The 24,071-nt window shown below is 41.0% G+C and overlaps 1 protein-coding gene across 1 annotated transcript in view; it reads left to right on the top strand.

The window, feature by feature from the left end:
* Positions 1–24,071, top strand: part of DNAAF11 (dynein axonemal assembly factor 11) — a 109,289-nt gene that overhangs the window by 18,150 nt on the left and 67,068 nt on the right. Inside the window, exons 4-9 of the mRNA XM_033842708.2 lie at positions 4,784–4,956; positions 10,326–10,552; positions 15,847–16,038; positions 17,520–17,597; positions 20,591–20,656; positions 23,981–24,050. Coding sequence (XP_033698599.1) covers positions 4,784–4,956; positions 10,326–10,552; positions 15,847–16,038; positions 17,520–17,597; positions 20,591–20,656; positions 23,981–24,050 — 806 coding nt within the window. The remainder of the gene's footprint in view (positions 1–4,783; positions 4,957–10,325; positions 10,553–15,846; positions 16,039–17,519; positions 17,598–20,590; positions 20,657–23,980; positions 24,051–24,071) is intronic.

The following is a 24,071-nucleotide window of genomic DNA, read 5'->3' as shown; positions in this document are numbered from 1 at the left end:
GAGCCACAACTACTGAGCCCACATGCCACAACTACTGAAGCCCACGCGCCTAGAGCCCATGCTCGGCAACAAGAGAAGCCACTGCAAAGAGAAGCCTGCGCACCACAGGGAAGACCCAACGCAGCCAAAAATAAATAAATTAAAAAAGAAAACTTAAAAAAAATTGCTCTATATCTATGTTTTTTAGTAGTGAAATGTCTATCTATAATGTCAGAGAAATAATTAAAACTCTCATTCTCAGTTGGCTTGTTATTTTCATTAAGAAAGTAGTATCTGAAAGGATGTGGAGAGTTCTGTTTTTGCGGTATGTGTCGGCCACCAACCACTAGAGGGCAGTATTGTCACTATCGTCTTTTTGAGCTTTGAGAACTTGGTCCACAGTGGACACTTCTTCCTTTTGGTCCTCTGCCTTCCAGCTCTAATACGGATGCACCGGGCTCAGGGTCGTCTGAGGATATGTTTGGGGAGATGGGCAGTAGGGAGGGATGGGTGTCTTATCTTTTGGCAAATATGCACTTGTTGTTTAATTTTAAATGTTTGAGGAAGAGAGGAGGAAGTTGGATATATATATATACTCAGCTCACATACTTGAGTAAATCTCAGTATAATTTAAAACGTAAGTTGGATTTTTCTTTGTTTGTTTTGCTGCATGGCAAAACATAACTGTATCCTTCTTTTTCTTTTTTCCTTGTTGTGAATTCACCAAGATTTTTTTCCATCCCACCCCTCCTCTCCCACCCTTAAAACCTGGAAGGAGAGATGGGGTTTCTATTAGTGTCAACTCTCCCTCTTGGGAAATCAGCATGTTGGTTTCAGTGGCCTTTAGACCTCCGTGGGCCACTGAGCTCGAGCTTCACAGAACAGGGGCTGAAGGGTGGGACTCAGTTGAAGGAGGGAGGTTTTCTCAAGCCTGTCTAGTTCAGCAAGAATAGTTCTTTCAAATGGCAGATGTGGTTTAATTTCTTATGTGTAGGCCTAGTAGAAGAAAAATTAAGATTCATCACTTTGAAAAATGTAATGAACATTTGGAGGGTTCTGCATCTACAAAATTACAGCAAAATCCAAAAATTATATGAATTTTTGAGCTTGTTGGAGTCTTTCAAATGTCAGTCTTTTCTCATATGGAAGAAAAACATAATTAAAATATCTCTCAGAGTCTCCCAAAGTCAACTTAAGAAATACCAGGTAACCTGTATCTTAAGTCAGACTACCCCAAATATATCTTTACACTTCATAAAATCCATCTAACATTTTTTTTTGGCCAATGTAAAACAGACATACAGGCACAGAGATATAAACTTAATTATATTTATATGTCTAGTTTCATATTCATTCTTCATATAGTGGCTTAGTTCATTCACATCACTATGCTTTAATGACTGAATTATCAAATATGTTGATGTGCTTTAAATAACTCCTTATTGTTTGGTGCTTGAAGTGTTTTTAATTATGTTTGCTCTTGTGAATAGAACTGTTCTGAACAGCTTTGTACAAATTACCTGTTTCCAGTTGAGGTATTTGATTGGGACCTTTTCCTCCCCAATGAAATTCTGGATCAAGAGAAAAAAAAAAAACACTTAAGAGCCTATTTTGTGTATTGACAAATTGAATGCTGAAAATATATATATATATATTTTTAATCTCATAACCTTTCCAACATATTTAAAATTTATTTTTGAAGATATGAAGTTTCTGAATTTCCTTCACCTGTGTAGCTGAGTCTGGAATATTATAAAAGTATTTATTTGTTCTTGTGCATTTTGGTTATTCGGCTTTTCAATAATTCATATTTTACCATAGTAACGCAATAGACAGTCTCAAAAGTCAAAGTGATATCTATACTCGTGTTGAAGAACAGACCTCTTGTCAATGCCGCCAGACCCCCCAGTCCTGCCCCCTAGAGGCGACCGCCATCCACTCCCCTTCCTTCTTCTGCTGCATGTTTCCAAGTAACCTGCTTACACCAGGCGTCCTCTACTCTCTCATTTTAGGCATCGTCTATTGACCTCCTACGTGGCAGGTGCAGATTTTGTTCTCACTCGCTGCCCCGAGGTTCTTTATCCCTGTCTATCCGCCTTGCTTATGTTTTCGAGTCACATAACGGGATATCATAATGAGACACAGGATATGGGCCCATCTATGGTGACTGGTGTTTTGAATGAACGCTTTGTTGGGGGGAGTGGTCACGCTCACGTGCCTGCTGACCCACGTCTAACCTCTGGCCTTTCTTGCTCCCCCTTTCTCCTCCCACCAGAGGATGGCTGGTCTGGCTCTCTCCATCCATGTAGGAATTGCAGGCCTCAGCTCACCCCTCACAAGGGTATGACTACAACCGCTTGTGCTTAGAGACGCAACACTGTGTCCCACAGAGCTTTAGCGTGAGAGTTTTGCGGTGATGGTCATGGTCATGGTCATGATGATACGTTAGTAATAAACAGCTGACGTCGGCAAAGAGAACTTCTAGTGGACAGGTTCAGAGAGGCTTTTCAGCTGGGCGGACCTGGGATTCGGTTCCCGTCCCCACTTGGTAGCTTTGTTGAACTTTGTTCATTTCTTAGCTTATTTGCCTCACAGTTCCAGTTATCTATTGCAGTGAAAAAAAAACAACACCCCAGGACTCAGTGCCTTGAAACAGCTTTCTTTCGCCACCCAGTTCTGTGGGTGAGGAACTCAGCAAGAGTTTGGCTGGGACGTTCCTCTCTGACCCAGGGCATTAGGCTTCTTTACTGTCTTTTCAGCCAGCTTGAGCTCTGACACCCCCTCCGCGCAACCCGTCCATGGCTCACGCTCCTTGCCCTGCTTGATCTCCGTGCCCAACCCTAGGTGGGCCCCTCCGCGGGCGCCTTCTTCCCCTGGCTTACGCTCCCAATCCCCACACTAGCCCTCGTTAGGGTATCCACCTTGCCCTCCTCGAGCTCTGACACCTTGCTCATGGCGCTGCTCCCCTGCGGACCCCTCTTCACTCTACTTGGTCTCCGATGCCTCTTGCTGGGTGTCATGTGAGGACACCCTCCCTACCTTCCTTGGGCTCTGATTCCTCAAGTCAGGCTGCCCTTCCTTGTTGGTACCCATCCTGTCTGCACTGACACCCCATGGCTGGCTGTCTTTGGTGTGGATGCTCTTTTCATCCTGCCCAGGTTCCTACCCACCATCCCTCTCTGCAGGGATGCCTTCCTCACTGGGCTTGGGCTCCTGCCCTCGTGCCAGACCACCTTCACCCGGGATGCCCCTCACTGCTGGGGCCCCGGCTTCCAGCACAGGGCAGCCCTCTGCACACTGTCCTCATCCTGTGTGGGCTCCACCACTCTGCTCTGGACCAACGTAGCTATCGCTCGCCTCTCTACTCCTTCTTTACTTTGCGTTCCCTGATGGCTTTAGGAATTAGTTGTTCTGAAAGGAAGGGAAGAGAAGGAAAGGGAAGGGAAAGGAAAGAGCGGGGAAGAGGAGCAGCCACCTTGACAAACCTTTTCTTTCTCTCTCTCTTCCTTTTGTCCGTCTTTCTTTCCTTCCTTCCTTCTTTCCTATGTTCTCAAAATAGGGAGACGAGTTAGGAGATACACCATATTGCATGCAAAAGGTGACAGGAACCTGAACTGGAATACTGGTAATAGGATTATAGTGGACAAGAAGTATGTAAAAAGAAGTTAGGACTTAAGATCTGCATGGCTTGATGACTGATGACATGAAGGGACTAAGAGGATAGTTTAGGTTAACTTCCTAGTTAACCCTGACTTGACTCTTGGTGTTGAATCACATCTGATACCAAAATGGTGATGATGTCGATAGAGTTTAGATGTAAAGAAGGCAGAAAAGCTGTCTTGAGGAGTACAGAGTGAGAGAAAATATGGAGACTTCAGTTTGGACATGTTGAATGTGATATGTCTTGCGGGCATGTAGAAACAGGAGTGTGATGTTCAGTTGGATGGTCAGACATGGGTTTATTGTTTGGGAGTCATCAGAATCTGGGGTTAGTGAAACCAGTGGGCATGACTACTGTTATCAAGACCGTAAGGAAAGGAAATATTGGGTCAAGGATAGAAATCTCCATCACATTGATGGGGTGGAAAAGCCTGCAAAAGAGGTCAAGAGGAATAGACTTCATTGCAAAGGAGGACAAGGAAAGAGTAGCATCAGAGTTTCAAGACAGTTGAGAGATTTAAGAGACAGTCCATGGTCGATTGTGCCACATGCAGCAGACTCTTCTAGTGACATGGTGCATTGAAGAGGCTCCATTAGATTTGTCAACATGATGCAGTCACGCCAGATAGTGACCAAATCTAAATGTGAACAGCCCAGAGCTTGTGGATACGGGCAGGAAAATGATTTCCTTTGGCTGGAGGGACTAAGGGGTTGAAAGTAAGGGGAGGACTTCCCTGGTGGCGCAGTGGTTGAGAGTCCGCCTGCCGATGCAGGGGACGCGGGTTCGTGCCCCGGTCCGGGAAGATCCCACATGCTGCGGAGTGGCTGGGCCCGTGAGCCATGGCCACTGAGCCTGCGCGTCCGGAGCCTGTGCTCCGCAACGGGAGAGGCCACAACAGTGAGAGGCCCGCGTACCGCAAAAATAAATAAATAAAAAAGAAAGAAAGTAAGGGGAGACACAGATAGAAAAGTGAGTCAAGACTAAGCCTCTTTGATGTTTCTGAAAAACCACTTCTTGGTAAGCAGTGCAGTTAATCAACAGACTTAAAATATTGCAACTGTTATTTCTATGATGTGTTATTGTACACATTTTACTGCCTGTGTGATTTTTCTGGCTTTTTTTTCTTTTCATTTCTCTCGGCAGGATGCGAAGGGCTGACAAAGCTTGACTTGACGGTAAATTTCATTGGTGAGCTGAGCAGTGTGAAAACCCTTCAACACAACATCCACCTGAAGGAGCTCTTCCTCATGGGAAACCCCTGCGCTGACTTTGACGGCTACAGACAGTTCGTGGTGGCAGCTCTGCAACAACTAAAGGTATGCTTTTTTTTCAGTGATACAAAGTTCTCAGAAAAATGAAAACAAGCAACTGCAGTGATTCCTGATTTATTCACAGCATTTTCAGAGAATGTGTTGTTTTAGAGGATGGAATATTCCAGAAAATCAAAACCGAGTCTTTGGCTCACTGAACCTTTGAAGTTATTTTAATATTATAGCTTTAATAAACCTTTGAAAAATAAATTGCATGCTTTTCTCCTTTCTCATTCAGAACACACACAGTTTAATTGAACTTTCTTGGTGAGTTCAAGTCATTGTTACAAAGAGCGTTCCTTATTACTAGTAGCAAACCGAAAGTTTAGGGCTTTTGAGGTGGCTACAGCTATATACCTTTGTATTTCACAGTCTTAAACTACTGTGCTTTTTAAAGTATTATTTCTTACTATTGCTTTCTATTAACTCATTCGCTATGTTAGTAATTCTCAAACTCTGGTATGCTTTGGAGTACTTAGATGGGGTTCGCTGGGCCCCTCCCCCAGAGTTTCTGATTCAGTAGGTCTGATGGGCACCCAAGAATTTGTATTTCTAACAGGTTTTCAGGTGATGCTGATGCTACCGGTCCAGGGACCTCATTTGAGAACCACTGCTCTGTGTGTTAATTTCTTATGCCAAATCTCCCCATATTCGATACTTTTGGTACTGGGAAACAACACATGGTTTCTAGAGAAATCATACACCTGAGAATATTTAAGTAGTAATATTAAAGTCCATGTAATTCCAAGAGTTCCTGACCTGCATGTGTTGGTTTGAAACCTCGGGAGCTTCCCAGGTGAAATCTGAAACTGGCCCCCATGCACGGAGGGCAAGGAGAGACCAAAGAAAGAGGCAGGACTCCAGATGCGTAGGTGGCAGGTTTAATAAGCAAGAAAACCTACTTACCAAGCTTGTTTTGGGCAACAGGATGAGTAGATCTCTGCGCCTGCCTGCCATAATCTTACAGGTTTATAGAGAGGCCTTAACTGGGTTCAGTCACGTACACCGTCCAGAGGGTCTCAACAGAGCCTCACTGTCTCAAGGCTGCACCCTTGGAACCGCTCCTAGTGTGGGAGCAGCGGGCAGAAGGTACATTCCAAGGACAGGGGAGGGGGTGAGGAGCCTGTGATTGGCCAGGTCCAGTCGCAGGCCATCCAGCGGTCACGTCCTCTTGGTGTCCCTCCAGCAGCAGGGACAGCATTTTGCTTCTGCAGAGAGAATGCATGGAGGCTCTGGCTTTCTAACAGTCCTTTTCCTCTATCCTCAGAGGACATTTGTTTTTAGACTGCTGTGTTCTGTGTAGTCAAAATTGCTGGATTGATAGAACACATTTCTTCTAATGTAAAGTTTCTTTGATTAAGAGAAGGAATGATTCAGGTAATTGAATCTAGAATATATATGTAGAATGAATGATGAGGTAGATCAAACATAACCCAGGCTGATCATCATTGTACAATGACTTCCTAAAAAAATGAACTGATGAGAACCAGAATTTCAGAGAAAATGGATGCTGTGAACCATCTCCCTGGAAGGGTGCAGGGACTGTCATCACAGCTGGGCCCCCTGTCAACTCTGCAGTGCCTGGGCTAGGGGTATGTGAGAGCCATCAGACAGGTGCCTGAAGCATGGGCCAGGGTTGTTCCAGGTGCTTTGGACACAGCATCTCTGATACTCCCGGCCTCTTGCAGGGAGATGATTAGGTGCATTCTGAGATGAGGGAGCGAGGCCTTGGAAAGCTGATGCTGCTTGTTTAAGGTGACACACCTGGCAAGTGACCCTTGTGGGATTTGAACCTAATAGCCCACCTTTCACACCATAACCACACTCACTGCTTCTGTCTGGGTTAATGTACAGGCTTCAGGTCCAGTCTTTCCTTTCAGAAAGACTGTTCTGAATAAGCTGTTACAACAGGCAACAGCCTCCCTTTGAAATATAGTATTCATAAATGTGTTTACTAGTATTTAAAAACAGCTTGATAAATTTTAGGGTCTTAGTTACCATTCCATTGAAAGTTTGTGATCTACTTGACAGGAGTTGCATTAACAGATGTATTATTTTCCTAGGGCTGCCATAACAAAGTTCTGCAAAGGGGCTGGCTTGAACATCAGGAATTTATCTCATTGTTCTGGACACTAGAAGTTCTAGATCAAGGTGTGGGTTGGTTGCTTCTGAGTCTGTGAGGCAGCATCTGTTCCATGCCTTTATCCCAGCTTCTGGTGGGTCCTGGCAAGCTTTGACTTTCTTTGGCTTGTGGAAGCGTCACTCCCATCTTTTTTTAAGGACACCAGTCATGTTGGATTAGGGGCCCACGCTACTGCAGAATAATCTCATCTTAACTGATTACATCAGCAGGGACCCTATTTCCAAAATAAGGTTACATTCTGAGGTACTGGGGGTCAGGACTTCAACATAACTTTTTTTGGGGGAAACACAATTTAACTCATAACAACAGAGTAGTTATTTAGACAGACATGCACAAGACATGTGAGGAGATTCAGCCCTTTTCAACTATCCTCTTCCTAGTGTCTGAGCCACTCCAGGTGGTAAGTAGGCACTGTAGCCTAGTGGGAAAAGTTTTGTAGCAGACAAACCAGGATAAGACTCATGTCTCTGCTACCCGTGAGTTGCATGCCTCATTTTTCTCATCTATAATGGATTAATAATTCCTACTTTAAAGAAGTTCTCTGAGCCCTCAATAAATCTTAGTTTCTCTTTCTCTTCTTTGCTGAAGCACACGTGCAATTATTATCAAGAAACGTAGACACTCTGCCTCTGTGTTGCAAGAACTCTAAGTGAATAAAGATCAAGGAATACTGCAATGCACAGCCTAAAACTTAATCTCTCAGTTCATCAGCCCTTCTGAATTCAGCTGTGATTTTGGACTGAAGAAAACTTAGGCCAATTTTGAAAACTACCTAACAAAAGTCTTCAAAAACCTGAGATCCAATAAGAAGGCCCCAAGAACAGGTGCTGGCATACATGTGACAGCATCTCAAATTTGTCATCAGTTCCCAGTATGAGGTCTTCTGCTTCCTGCCTGTATTGGTGACAAGGGGTTTATTGGTCATAATCTTTTAGAAACAGTAGGTCTAAATTATATCAATGTTTATTTAACCCAAGTATAAGGAAATATATATATATGTTATATATAATACTATATATGTATATATATAAAGTTAATACTTAAATCCTTACATCCTAGATACAGGTAAGAGAATATATCACCTTCTTCGCAATGTTCATCAAAATTCCAGTGAAAGAAATTATATTTATCCAGAATTTTCCAAATTGTTTTTTTTTTTTTTTTTTTTTTTGGCCGCTCTGTGCAGCATGTGGGATCTTAGTTCCTTGACCAGGGATCAAAACTGCGCCCCCTGCAGTGGAAGTTCAGAGTCTTAACCACAGTCCCAGAATTGCTTAGATCTTAACCCTAGCTTAAACGAAGTTAATTACCAAAAAAAAAAGGCTAAGTACTTAGACCACAATTACTTACCTCCTTAAATAATAGGTTTTATTGAATTCGATTTTATCATTATGGCCTCACCTTTCACTGAAGGATCTTAGAAGAGACAGCTTTGTGAAGACTGTTATGTATGGACATGTTACTACAGAAACAATGCGTGACGTCTCTCAAGATCTCCACTAAGAAACTCTACTTTAGAAATATGTTTTAGAACTAAGTATTAGAGAGAAGCTAGAAACGAGTATATTTTCTCAGTAAAGAAAGCAAAAATCGCTTCACCGATGATGTTTTTCTGTTTTACTTTGGCCGCCAGCAAGCTCAGAGCCAATTCTGCCGCCCATCTACAGCAGCCATATGAGTTCTTATGACCAAAACCTACTTTAAATTATTTTTTTTCCAAATAGCGACATTATAATTTTGATTTTTAATTAACTGCTCCTGACAATTTTTATTTTTTATTATTTTTTAATTTATTTATTTTATTATTTTATTTTATTTATTTATTTTTGGCTGCGTTGGGTCTTTGTTGCTGCACGCAGGCTTTTCTCTAGCTGCGGCGAGTGGAGGCTACTCTTCGCTGTGGTGTGCGTGCTTCTCATTGCGGTGGCTTCTCTTGTTGTGGAGCACGGGCTGTAGGCACATGGGCTTCAGTAGTTGTGGCTCGTGGGCTCTAGAGCACAGACTCAGTAGTTGTGGCGCACGGGCTTAGTTGCTCTGCGGCATGTGGGATCTTCCAGGACCAGGGCTTGAACCCGTGTCCCCTGCGTTGGCAGGTGGATTCTTAACCACTGCACCACCAGGGAATTTTTAAAATTCATATTTAACTCCATCTTTGTGTGTTTTGTATTTGTTTGTGTTAGTTTCCTTTTGCTGTGGTAATGAATGACCACAAACTCAGTGGTTTAAAACAACACAAATATATACTCTTTGTTTTGGAGGTCAGAATCTAAGATTGTGGTGTTGGCAAGACTCTGCTCCTTTTGCAGGCTTCAGAGGAAATTTTGTTTCCCTGCATTTCTCAGCTTCTAGAGGGTGCCTGCATTTTTGAGTCCCTGCCCCTTCCTCCATCTTTAAGGCCAGCCGTGTAGCATCTTCAGACCTCTCCCTAACTCTGACCCTGACACTTCTGCTGCCTTCTTTCCTTTATAAAGACCCATGTGATTACATCCGGCCCACCCAGATAATCCAGGATAATCTCCCCATTTTAACATCCTTAACTTAATCGCATCTGCAAAGTCATTTTTACCATGGAAGGTAACATTCACAGGGATTAGAAAGTGGACATTCTTGGGGGACCATTATTCTGCCTACCACACTTTTCTAAATACCTCACCTCTCTTTGTAGAAAAAGGCTCAGTAAATAAGTAGGCATCTCTAAATTGGTAGCTTTGAACCTTCAGATTTTGGGTTGGTGTTTTTAATATTTCAATTTGGAACAATCCCTATAGAGGTACCAGATGAAAACAGTGACCATAAGAATTAATAATACATTCTATATGTCTTGTCAAGGGTAGAACATGGGCTCATTTGCAATAGAGCTCAGTTTTGTGTGATGTACGAGGCCCTTTTTTGTAGAGAGCATTGGGGACTTGACTTGAGGCACTGAAATTCTTTACATAGTGAGCAGTTATAAAATTACTATATTTTGGGAGCTTGTCATTAATAATCAGTTTCAACAGGAGACCTACTTATTATTATTACCAGTAAAGATACTTTGTAAACTGTGTTAAGTGTATGAAGTAAACATTGATTTAGATCAAAGTTTCTGACGGTTCCCATTACTTTGCTTTTAATTCCATATCACTAAGGTGCATAATTTATTATTTCTCATCTTGCAAGCAAAGTCTGCTTGGGGCTGATTCAAATGGTGACTTTTGAATAAATGCACTGTGTTGGCTGTTTTTTATTCCAGTGGTTGGATGGTAAAGAAATTGAGCGTTCAGAAAGGATTCAGGCATTACAGGACTTTCCAGTAGTTGAACAACAAATCAGAGAGCAGGAGAAAGCTTACTGCCTCAAACGAGCCAAGGACAAGGAAGAGGCTCAGAGGAAACTGCAGGAGGAGGAAAACAAAGGCGAGAGGGAGGGAAGGCACACAGGCTTTGACGGACGTTGGTACACAGACATCAGTGCTACTCTGTATGTAACTTTTTTTTTTCTTTTTAAAAATTGTCAATATCCTCCTGTTTTACAAGGTAAAACCAAAAAGCAGAAATAAAAACCTTTCATTTCCTATTGTGAAGGGCTGTATGTTACCACAATGCAGGAAAGAACATTGAATAACCACTAAATACTACTCTGTATGTAACTTAATAGAGTGTACTTTCTAGTTAACTTGTGTTAAAAAGTTCTCTTCCCAAGGTGTTCACAGTTTCACTTATATTCCAGACAACTGATTTGAAGAATAAATTATGATGTGAATTTTGGGTGAAGACGATGTATGTTCATCCCATTGTTTGTGACAATTCTGTGAGGCTTGCCTCCCTTAAAGCCTTTTCAAACTAGCAACTTTAATTTGCATCTAAAATTATCTTCAGACAAATCTCTTTAAAAGATGCACAGGAAAGAAATTAACAGGTGTACTTTGATTTATAAAGTAGGAATATTTTAGAAAAGTTAAATACAAACCACATTTATAAATTGAATAATTTTGATTACATCATAAGATGTTCTGTTTTGTGAATTATGTAATGAATACATCTTTAATGTGATTAATAAGCCCCTAATTGGTCATTTTTACAAGCATGAATTTTTCATTCTTGCTTATTTTAAGAGAATTGCACCTATAGTCAGGTGATTTGATTCCACACAACAAAAGCTTTAAATATTTTGTAACAGAATCTCTTAAGCTTGAGAAAATAATAATTATAAAATATTTCAGATGTACATAAATGTTAGAAAAATAAATAGGCAGCTTAATAATAAATGTCAATAGTTCGCATGTTTGCTTTGGATCTTATTTTATTTTATTTCATTTCATTTCACTTCACTTCATTATTATTTTTTTTCGGGCGTGCCACACAGCACGCAAAATCTTAGTCCCCTGACCAGGTTTCAGAGCTACACCCCCTGTAGCAGAAGCGCAGAATCTTAACCACTGGACTGCCAGGGATGTCCCTGGATCTTTTATTTTTAAATGAGAAATAAAATATCAATAGAGGAGAAGCTCCTTAAGTATTTCTCCCCCCATCCCACTCCTCCTTTCATCCTCCATGGTGTCCACCATCCTAAAGTTAGTATGTGTTTGGTATAATGTTGATCCCATCCATATTGTAATGCATTTACTACGTAATTATGCCTCCTTAAACAAGAGTAGTGTCATGTTGTTGTTTTTTAGCATGAATATCTTTCTACAGCTTTGCTTTTCATTCAGTATTATGTTTTTGAGATTTATGCATATGAAGACACGTAGAACTAGTTCATTCATTCTAACTGTGCAATAAAATTCCATCGAATGAATAAATCACAGTTTATCCCAGAGGTAATATTCAGAATATTTAGCAGCAATTCTTTATTCCTGACCAATCAGAATATGCGCCAGCTCCAACAATCTGTGGTTTTCCCTTTCTTGTTTTTTTCAGACAATGGGGCACACATCTCCTTGTGCTAGTATGGAAGTTTCTGTAGTGTATTCAGCAATTGCTACATATTAATTATAAACATCTTTTCGACTTTATATGCATTGCCCAATTGTTTTTTAAAGTGTACTAATTTTAACTCATATATCAGCAGTATAGGAGAGTTCCTAATCTTTGCCAGTAGTAGATAATGTGATCTCTTAAAACATTGGCTAATCAAGTTGGTTGTTAAATAGCATCTAATGTTTTAATTTGAATTTCTAGAATGACGAGTCAGTTTCAGTATCTTAAATGTCTTCTTTTTTTTTTTTTTTTTGCGGTACGCGGGCCTCTCACTGTTGTGGCCTCTCCCGTTGTGGAGCCGCAGCATGTAGGATCTTCCCAGACAAGGGCACGAACCCGTGTCCCCCGCATTGGCAGGCAGACTCTCAACCACTGCGCCACCAGAGAAGCCCTTAAATGTCTTCTTATATGTTTATTGGCTATTCAGATTTCTTCTATTCAAGACCTCCGCATATTTTAAATAAGTTGTACTTTTTTTTCTTACTAATTGATAGTTCTTTTATATTCTAGATGCAAATTCTTTAGTCCTTATGAGCTTTGCAAGTATCTTCTGTCTGTGACTTGGGTTTAATTTTGATAAGTGCTTGTTTTATAGAATTTAGAAGTCTTTTCTGATCTTGTTTATGAAAATTTTCAATACCCCAGTGTCATATCTGTCTATCTGGAATAACTTCACAGCAGTGTGGGGTAGGGTGCTAATCACTTCCCACACAGGTTTGTTTGTTTGTGCCCCATTGATTAATAATTGTCATTCTATTCTTCTCCCGTATTATATACCCTCTTCTCGTGATTCATGGGCCCATTTCTGGGCTCTCTGGACTCCTCCATGGGAGTACCTCCACATGGTTTAAATTTCTATAAATCTTGATCTTTGGTAGGAAATATTTTCGTGTTTCAAAATTATCTTGGCTCTTCTTGACTCTTTTTTACTCTTCTTTGAGAATTTTAGAATCTGCCATTCAAATTCCCCCCAGATCACTAGTGTAATTTTGGTTGAAATTAAATTTAGTTTACACGTTAATAAGGGGAAAGTTGACATCTTCAGGGCATTGATTCTTTCCTTTCTGAACTTTGTAATAGCTCTATTTATTTAGACCTTCTTCTGAGTCCTTCAATAAGTTTTTATAATTTTTCTCTATAAAGGTTTTACACCATTTCTTATTAGATTTATTTCTAAGTATCTTGTAGAATGGGATTTTAAAAATAGGCTTTTTTTTTAATTGATTGAAATGATTCCATCTTGTGGAGTATTCCTTTATTTTTTTTTATTTTTATTATTTTTTTTATGTTGGGGGTAGGAGTTTATTAATTAATTTATTTATTTTTGCTGTGTTGGGTCTTCGTTTCTGTGTGAGGGCTTTCTCTAGTTCCAGCGAGCGGGGGCCACTCTTCATTGTGGTGCGCGGGCCTCTCACTGTCGCGGCCTCTCTTTTTGCGGAGCACAGGATCCAGACGTGCAGGCTCAGTAGTTGTGGCTCACGGGCCTAGTTGCTCCGCGGTATGTGGGATCCTCCCAGACCAGGGCTCGAACCCGCGTCCCCTTCATTAGCAGGCAGATTCTCAACCACTGCGCCACCAGGGAAGCCCAAAAATAGGCTTTTACTTGGGTCTTTCTGATGTATATAGAGACAAATGGTTTCTGTGTACTGATACTGTATTATGCAATCTTGCTGAACTTTTTAAAAAGATGCAGCAGTTAGTCTGTGTTAGCCTGTGTTTTCTATGTAGAAAAACCCATTTTTTTAATAAACAGCAACTTAAAATTGTTTTCCAATCCTTCTACCTCTGCTTTTTATTTTTTATGGTGCCTGCTGAGCCTCCAGTACGAGGTAGAATAATAGCAGTAAGAATGGGTGTCTGTTATCTTGCTCCTGACTTTTAAAAGAATGTTTCCAATTCCTCATCATTACGTATAATGATTCCTGTGAGGCTTTGGTAGAATTAAGTTAGTTTTCTTTTCTTCCAAGTTGATGAACAGCTTTTATCATCATGGATACTGGATTTTTATTGAATGCTTTTTCTGCATCTGTTGAGATAATCATGTTTTCCTGTTGTTGTGTTGAATTAACATTAATAGATTTTTCAATATTAAACCATCCTTGAATTTCTAGAACAAACTCACTTTGTCCACATATTTTTTTTTCAATTTTTTATTGAGGTATAGCTGATTTACAATGTTGTGTTAGTTTTAGGTGTACAGCAAAGTGATTCAGTTATATATATATATTCTTTTTCAGATTCTTTTCCATTATAGCTTATTACAAGATGCTGAATATAGTTCCCTGTGCTACATAGTAGATCCTTGTTGCTTATCTATTTTATATATAGTAGTGTGTATCTGTCTCACAAACTCTTAATTTATCCTTCCCCCCACCTTTCCCCTTTGGTAACCATAAGTTTGTTTTCTATGTCTGTGAGTTTGTTTCTGTTTGCCAAACAAAATTTTTTTAATGAGAATGAAACCAATTATTTCAGTGGCCATTAGCTAAAATATTGTAGAATATTACAGATTCCCTTAATAGATTGTTTTTTTTTTCCAGTACTGTAAAGAACCATAGCTATGTGGCAAAGCATTTATTTTCAGTAATTTGCTCTATTTTGCTTATAAAACTGTCTAGTTGCATTTTATAATACGTAAGGTATCTAAGCAGATTTTACTGTGTTCCGTTTACACTATTTAAATTTCATGTTCTGGTAGTTTTTGTCCCTCCTTTCAAAAAGCATCTTATTTGAAGGTCAACTAAATGAGCATTTTGTGTCATCTCATTTCAGTAACAACAATAACAAAATCTAACATTTAATGAGTACTTACTATTTGCCATACTTGGTTCTAAAGGCTTCCTGTAGATTTTTTCATTTAATGTCATTTTGTAACAGAGCATATTCTAGGGAGAGGTGAGGGGAGAAAGCCTCTCCTAATTGTGTGCTGTTTGAATGATGTCCTTTTCTGTCTGCTAGAATAGAGTCTCCTGTAAGTCGTGTTGCTGTCTATCTTGACTAGAGCTGTCTCTCTGGTGCCTGGTACACAGAAAGACAATAAATATTACTTGAATCCATGCTGAATGAATGTTGAATATCATATAATACTTATTTGAGGCCATATAGAGACATCATGTAATTCTCTGACAGTCCACAAAACATGAATAAAAAAGAGAGCAGAGCACCATTGCCATATAAAGCTACAAAATCCAAAGTTATCCATGAAAAATGGAGTAGTTAGAGGCCATACCATGGGCGATCTCATGTATCCCACTGGAGAATTTTAGAGGCAGAGAATCATTAAAGAGCCTGGAAATAATATGATTAAATTTTTAAGAAAGATTCCTCTGGGAGCAGGGTGGAGGATGGAATTGAAGGGTGCAAGACTGGAGGTGGAGTGATTGCTAAGGCCCAGTGGTCCCTGAGTTTGTCTGATCATCAGAACCTACTGCAAAATATTGTAAAGCAAGGGTCCTGGACCCCACTTCAAATCAACTGGAGAGACTCTGGTGGGAGCCCAGGAATCTGTACTGTGTATAAAGCTCCCCAGGTGGCTCACATCGACCAGGTCTATGAACCCTTGAACGTGATTACTGCAGTATTCCTGGTGATAGATGAAGTGGGCCTGCCCCAATGCTGTGGCACTAATTTCCTCCAACTTGGCTCAGATAGGCTCTCTTTCAGACACATTTTGTCATTCAAAGGTAAGAAGGTAACACACACACAAAATATAGATATTTAAGGGGCAGCATTCAGGATGAAACTCAAACGTCCATTATTATTGGTTTTAACGTGCCCTGTGTTCTTTTCTAGCCCATCTTCTGAAGGGAGCAAAGACGACGTCCAGGCACCAGAAATACAAGAAGAGGAATGTAAGAAAAAGAAATTAGACAGCGGTGAAGACGACCTGGAATTCTGGAATAAGCCCTCTTTGTATACCCCTGAATCTAGATTGGAAACTCTGAGACATATGGAAAAACAACGGAAAGACCAAGAAAAATTAAGGTATTCCATTTTATCCTGTCATTGAGAGTGATGGAGTATATTTTCATGATTGTACCTTGTTTTACCCATTATCTGTGTTAGCTATCAAACACAGACTTTGCTTTTTCTAATTTCAGCTTTTTGTTGAAGTGTTATCTACTAACCCTTCTTTAGGATGTCATGAATCGAGGCATTTTAGGTAGGGTTTTGTTTCTATCACCTTAGCTTTTTAACAACTTTAAATGTGTCAGATAAGAGCCTGGCCTGGTTTACAGATACTGGTTATCCAAGTCATTCTGTTCAGTGTGCTGTAGTCTACACGATCTAATGGGTTCCTGAGATGTTTTCCTCTTCTGAATGCCCTCTAATTGTCCTGTGTCATGGAGAATAATGTAGTTCATGGAAACATGAACTTAATTGGACCTGAGAACCCAGTTTAAGATCCAGAAAAATGTGAATAAATTTACATTGTAAAATAAAGTTAAATGATATAAAATCTGTATTAAAAGAACAACAGAAATCCAAGATGAAGAATTGCCTGCAGTTCTGTCATCTAAACAGATTTGTCCATCTGCTCTTCTAGAGCTTGTCCATATATGCCTTTTTAAAGTTTTTATGTATTTTCAGTAAGTGTTTAAATAAACAGAATTTATGTTCTACATGTTCTTTCATGTTATTCCATGAATCTTTCCTCTTTGCTCCATTTATTTTCCTCCTACCTCTGCCCCTTCATGGTAATAAGAGTTAGCAGGCTTGGGTCCATCCTACCAGAACTTCTACCACCTGCTACAATCATATAAATGATTTCTGCAAACGTAGGATTGAAGGTCTTTTCTTAAAAACAAAAGTGGACTTACATTTTATTTGTTCTCACTAAATCATCATCAACACTTTTCTATAACTTTCTAGACGAGTAGGTAAAGAGTGAACACATTTTTCAATAGCCGCAAAATATTTCATAGCATGAATGTACCACAGTCAATCCAATCATTCCTCCATTGATGGACATTCTTGATGGTTCCAAGGTTTTGCCACTGTAGATAATGCTGTGATAGACATCCTTTTATGTAGATCCTATGTACTGGTATTTTTATTTCTATAAAATAGCTTCTATTTGGCATTTTAAAAACTGTAATTTTAGCTAAAGTAGAAGATGTATACACAAATGGGGAATTAACAGTTAGCTGAGTAAATCATGCATAAAATAGACTCATTTAAATATTCGTGGCTATCTCATGAAAAGGAGTTTTCTCCCCCATTCGAATTATCTGGCAAATTGTCTTGGTCACATTTTCGCTTTACAGATATAGATATAATCACACAAAAATGTGGCTCGATTGTCAGTTCCCAGCAGTGGACTTCATCACAGTGAATTGCTGATGTATTCACAAATACCTGATTATTTTTTCTTAAACTGTTTCACACATTAATTGCTTTTATATTATCTTTGTTTATTTTTTTCTCTCTCCCGCCCCTTGTTCCCACCTACCCCTAATATTAAGTGAAAAAAAGAAGAAAGTGAAACCACCCAGGGTGCTGATCTGTGAGGATGGGAGAGCCCTGAATGTAAATGAGCCCAAGTAAGTGAGGCCGAGTGGAGACTTGAAGAAGCAGAATGTGTGGTGTTGGTCATACGATGGTTTCAATGACACGTTTGTTCTGCAGAGAATATATCTGACCACTCTTAACAAACTTGATGAGCCTAATAAGAATGTCATTTTGTGTGTATTTGAAAGCAGAACATCATTATGCTTTCAAGTGTGTAATGTTATATTTCGTTTTCTTGGCATCCAAAACATGACCTTGACGTATGGAAATCTTAGTTATTCTGTGTCTCCTGAAACCTTGAACCATGTACAGTTTTAGGCCTGAAAATTCCAAGTGCATTATTGTTGTGTTTCTTAATTTTTAAAACTCTGCCATGAACAAGCTGGCTGAGGATACTGATAGATCTCCTATACGCCTACTTTATACTCTGGAACACACCTGCAAAGCATTCGAGAGCTAAGGAAAGAAATTGATATAAATACCTCGATGGAGTTGATGAGAGAGGAAAAATATTCCAACTGGAAGTCCTCATGTATAGTGGTATCTAGCTGTTTTTAAATTTTAAACTAGAAAGCAGGCGGAAAAGGCCTTTTCTAGTCAAAGTACAGATCAAAAAGCCTACGAACTCGATCTTGTTGGCTTCATTGCTCAGAACCTGTTTACTTTGATCATTTCGTTTGCTGTGCTGTTACCACAATAGAAGAGGTGCTGTCCTAAATCACTCCTAGGCGTCATTCACGTCCCCTTCACAGCAGTCTTGTGTGGTAGGCAGTATTTCTTCTTCACAGGTCAAAAACTTGAACTGAGAGGTGAATGACTTGCCCAAGGCCACGTAGGTAATAGGTGGTGTGTCTGACTTGCCCGTGCTAGCCCATTTCTAGTGGTTTCCATGATCAAGTTCATAATCTCACCCCCACCTCACCCCCCCCCCACACACACACACCCCTTCTTTATCCAGAAGTCATGAATGCAGCACAACACATGATGCTAATCCCTGGGGATACAGAAGTGAATATGACAGATTTCTGCCTTCAAGGAACTTAAAAATCTAGTGGGGAGACTGTCTCTTCAGGCTACAGCAGGGCTTGAGGGAGACCCTCTGGGCTCTGCGTGCCCCTAGTGAGACCACAGAAGCTTCTGCAGTCCCATCGTTTTTATATTCCATGTTCACATCATTTCTATATTCAGTCACATCTTTTCAAATCTCAGCCATCTACTTAACCTAACAGATTTGCCCAGATTGATCATACTTTCCTTCTCCAAACAGGTTCTTCCCTTTGCTTCTGATTCTTTGACCCTACTACCTTCTCATCTTCTGCCTTGCTGGATCCTTTCTGTCTTGTCTCCTAAGTGCTCTGGGGCAAACTCCTCAGCTATCTTCTCTTTCCACATTCACTCTTTCGAGATCTCACCAAATCCCATGATTTCAACACTATCCTTCCTTTACTTACAACCAGACCCAACCTCTTCCCTGAGCTCAAGACTTGTATATGCACCTAGCTATCTGCTCTCCTGTGTGGATATAAACTATGTGTCGTAGGCTTATCGTGGCTAAAGCAGACATCCTCACTTCTATCCCCACAACCACGTACCATCAGGTCCTCAGAGGTCCTCCAGCTCAGGAGTGAGCATCCACTGGGTATCAAGACCAAAACCTCGGATTCATCCTCAATTCTTCTCTCCCTCCTGTTATCAGTGAGCTCTTCCTTCAGAATTACCAGAATCCCACCCCTTCTCATTCACTCCATTGCCACCACCTTAGAGGAAGTCAACCTCCTCTTGCCTGGATGGTTGCAATAGCCTGTTAAGTGGCACACACCCCCTCTCTTAAGGAAAATTCCTGGAAAGCACCAAACCACATTTTCTTTACGGAATTAAATCACATGATCTCATCTAGCTGCCAGGGAGGCTGGGGAATGTGGTCTTTACCCTGCAGAGCCATATTCCTCATTAAAATCAGGGACCCTGTTACTATGGATAAAGGGGGAGCAGACAGTGGGGAATATCAGTCTCTGCCATAGAAAACCTCCCTGAAATTACCTTTCAAGAGATGGATGACGGGAGAGTTGAAGCTGGTGGCTGGAGCATGGGGGAATAAGCAAGCAAGGCAGAGGAGAAAGCATATAGGAAAGCGCCAGAGATGAGATCGAGAATGCGTGGGTCATTGGAGCACCTGAGGAGGTCCCGCCGGGCAGGAGTGTTGAAAGCAAGTGAGAGTGACCGCCACAAGCAGACATCCTGCTGGCAGCCACACCTGGGGGACAACCTTACATTTCTCCAAACAATCTAGCCTACATTCTTTAATATTGTTGGGGTATTATACTTTGCAGAGTAATATGATAAGTGAAACATTCAAAATAAAATTAACCAAGTAATTCTGAACAGTACATCGACAGTATGGAAGTTATACCTAGGACTCAATCTCAGGGTACAGCTGAGATTTGAAATCCTGCCTCCAAGGCTCACATGACCTCTTTCCCAGCTACGTCAGCCTCTCTGAGCCTGTTTCTTCTTCTATAAAATGGAAGTGATAGGTCATGGGCAGCATCTCAGCATTTCCGGGGGCTAGGGAAAGGTCACCAATGAAAGGAGACGAAAAAAGACAAGACTGCTTAAAACTTAATGGAATGCTGGATAAGGGCAAGCAAATGCAACATGTAATTCCCCATCAATAATTCTGTGTTTTAGTTTGCTTCTTGCAAACCCGAATGAAATGGAAAAGAAAACTTTAACCACCAGGTGTCTCTGTCTCTGCACTGATGCTAATTTTTTTTTTTTTTTATGTAGTTCAGGATTCTCATATTGAAACAATGTAAACAGGAATAATTTATGAATATGTTGTAGGTTTCTTTTGAAATTTTTAAACTAACAGATTTTATTGACCAGCTACCAAAATAAGTTTGTCGTTGAAGATTATGACATAGTTTTTATCAAATTTTCTTTTGATACTGGGATGGGGTTATCTATAAAGTATCGCTAAAAACATCCTCTTTCCCCCCCCCCCCCCACATGGATTATTCCTTAGACTTGACTTCTCTTTGAGAGATGATGAAAAGCGTAACCAGATCGTCCTGGACCTGGCTGTATATAGGTAAAGACCTTTTATTATGCATTTATTTCATGGCATTTCTTGCTATTTTCATTCTCAGTCACAGCCCCTTGAGTTCTTAAACATGAACAGTGGCCTCTTTATCACTGGCTGCCCCCTCTTCCCAGGCCACGTCCTACATCCTAACTGGTTTCACCCCCGCACTCCCTGCTTGCTTACCCCTCATTCCCACATCCTGACAGCTGCTCTCCCCCAACCCACAACTGTCCACAGCTGTGACATTCACACCATCAGCCTGCGTCACCTTCCACGCTTCCTTGTTGAAGCCATTTAAAGACACCCGGGCCATCTGCCTCCCTCCTTGAAGATTCCAGGTCCTGGCTCACTTCCTCTGTCCTGCTGATGATTTCAGGATCCACGTTCAGGACCTTTCTGCTTCTCCAGCCCTTTCAGACCCACCGAGGCCCCAGTACTTTTGTCCTTGTGCCTCCCTCTGCCTGTATCACTCTCACGCTAGGTGTCCTCATGCCCTTCAGGCCTCTGTTCAGATGTCACTTTATTATAGAGGCCTCTCTGCCTCACCATCCAGTATAGACCAGTACCACCCCTGCCTCAGCACGTCCTTCCACCTCTCCCTGCTTTTTTATTTCTACCTGACAAACTCTCAATTTACCTGTATTTTGAAACATGTGTAGTTGAGGCAGAAACTTTTATTTTTTTGTTCCTACCTCTTTATGTCTCTAACACCTAAAACAGTGCCTGACACCCGTTAGGAGCTCAGTAAGTACAGGAGTAAATGGATGAATGAATGAATGATTTTGACGATGGAATCAATGAACATTTACATTCATGAGTTGTAATAAAGGCATTTCTATTTTTGAGGGATTTTATTACATGCTCTATCTCATTTAACTTCTCAGTAACCCAGTGGCATGGGAGAGATTGTTATCCTGGGATTACCCAAGGAGGGTGAGTCTTGTGAAAGTAAACATGGTAATTGGAGAAGCCAGAATGTGAACCCTCAGTCTTAGGTCCAACTTTGTTTCTTTAATTGTGATAAAATACACATAACTTAAAATTCACCATTTCAACCCTTTCAATTGTACAACTCAGTGGCATTCAGTAAATTCACAATGTTGTGACACCATTACCACTATCTACTTCCAGGAAATTTTCTCACACATAAGGAAACCCCGTACCCCATAAGCAGTCACTCTTCATTTCCCCCCTTCCCCTGGCAACCACTCATCTGCTTTCTGTCTCCATAGTTTGCCCATTCTGGGTATTTCATATAAATGAATCAGATCTGGCCTTTGTGTCTGGTTTCTTTCACTCAGTATAATGTCTTCAGGGTTCATCCATGTTGTAGCATATTCATGGCTGAATAATATTCCATTGAATGCAGAGACCACCTTTTTGTTTATCCGTTCACCCACTGACGGGCACTTGGGGTGTGTCCATCTTTGGCCGGCGTGAATGGGGGCCAGCTCTCAGTGCAGCCCTCCCTCATCACACTCAGCTGCGTCTCCCACGCCTCCAACAGCCCTTCTGCCCACTTGCTGCCAGGTCACCTGCCTTTAAGAAGCGCTGCCTTCCATTCCAGCCCTCCTCCAGCTGACTGCATGTTCTCTGTTGCTCCAACTCCCTGAGCTTCCCTTTCTGCTGTTTTTCAGTTAAACATTCCCTTTTTCATCCTTTTAAGTCCTTTCCATTTTTAGGCCTTATTCCTGGAGTTCAGTGAATGTGTGCCTCTTTCTCCTTTTAGCTCGATTAGCTACTTAACATTAATCCTCAGATGAAAACTTTCCTCATTTCCCCGTGCATGTACCTTTTCAAGGACCGGTGATATTTCTCCTGTCTAAGTAGAAAAATCCTTCCATTCGCATGATTCTGTCCAAACTATTACACTAAAATTCCTTGTTATCTTCATTGGCACATGGATGTATGCATGAAAGTTCATGCATTCGTGTATGCTTCCTGCTTCTATTTCTTCCAATAGCTGTAGAATGCCTGCTACATGCCACGCACTGGGAGACTGTAACCAGCCTGTTCTGAATACAGTCCCTGCTCTCCTGGGTTTACGGCCCAGTGGAGATGGCAGACAATACATAGGCAGGCATCTAATAGGTAATTACAAAGGGAGAGGAGTGCCGTACGGGAAAAGGACAGAGTTCAGGGATGGAGAACAATGGTGTGTGTAGTCTGGTAGTTGGCGGTGTAGGGGATGGCTGGAGAAAAAGGGAAAGCCAGGGACATGAGCACTGAAAATTGAAGGATAAGATGTAGCGAGCTCTACAAAGGACTGGTAGAAGATTATTTTAGGCAGAGGAGAACAGCACATGCAAAACCCTTGTAGGTCGGGGCAGAGGAACTTTAGGCGGCCCTAAGCACGAAAAAGAATCTGTAATCCATAGTTAAAGTGGTAGATAATAAACATGAAGTTGTAGGAAAACCTGACTCTACTTTTAATTATTTTAATTTTTCATTAATTGTAACAATGCTTTATTACCACTAACTATGTACTAGGCATGGTGCACGTGTCTTCTTAGCAATCTTAGGGGATAGGCACTATTTGTATCCTCATTTTACAGGTGAGGAAACAGAGGCTTAGAAAGGTTAAGGAATGTGATCCAGGGTAATAAAGCAGGAAGGGGAAGGTGGAGTCAGTCCTCACAAGCCTGGTGGCTAAAACCTGAGCCTGTCACCCCTGTATCGTCCTACCTGCCATGATGTTTGTGATTTTTGAATCATCGCTGCATTTTCAAATATTTTAACATGTATAAAAATAATCATTTGGCCAAACTTCTTATTTTAACGAGTGATGTGGAATCTAAACCTTTCCTCTGCTCGCGAAGTGTAGAACAATTGCCCCCAGTCCTGAGGTCACTGCCATAGAGGGAGAGAGCTGGGCTTGCTGGGCAGGATGGGCTTCCGGAGCCAGTCTTCCGGGAGAGGTAGGATGGGGCAGCTGCAGAACAGCTGCAGGGAATCGACAGCCCTAAGGACGCAGGAGCTTAGTGGATTCAGCATTCCTGGCTATTCAAGTCAGCCTTAGGGGCTTAAAATAAAATATTCATGAAGGAGCATGGCAAGCCGTTCTCTGCAAACCTCTGGTGTTTCAGGCCGCAGATATTTTGGGGTAAGGGGCAATCAATGCCAAGTGTACTTGTGGGTCTAAAAATGAAATTGCTGATATGTTGAATTTCCGGCGGTCTGGGCATGAATTTAAGATGAATATTCTAAGACCTGTTTAGCATGGAAATTGTAAACTTTCTTCACTTAAAATGGTCCCTCAAGTGGGACTTTGTATTTACACTTCTTTAAATGGTTTTGAAAATTATAACACTCGGTTGTTGAATTTTGAAGGTATATGGACACCTCTTTAATCGATGTTGATGTACAACCAACTTACGTGCGAGTGATGGTCAAGGGAAAGGTAAGTGTAACCTTTGGGCTG

This window comes from Tursiops truncatus, chromosome 17 (genome assembly GCF_011762595.2).
Source record: "Tursiops truncatus isolate mTurTru1 chromosome 17, mTurTru1.mat.Y, whole genome shotgun sequence".
Taxonomy (NCBI): Eukaryota; Metazoa; Chordata; class Mammalia; order Artiodactyla; family Delphinidae; genus Tursiops; species Tursiops truncatus.
Note: the sequence above shows the minus strand (reverse complement) of the source record. Positions and strands in the feature narration are given on the sequence as shown.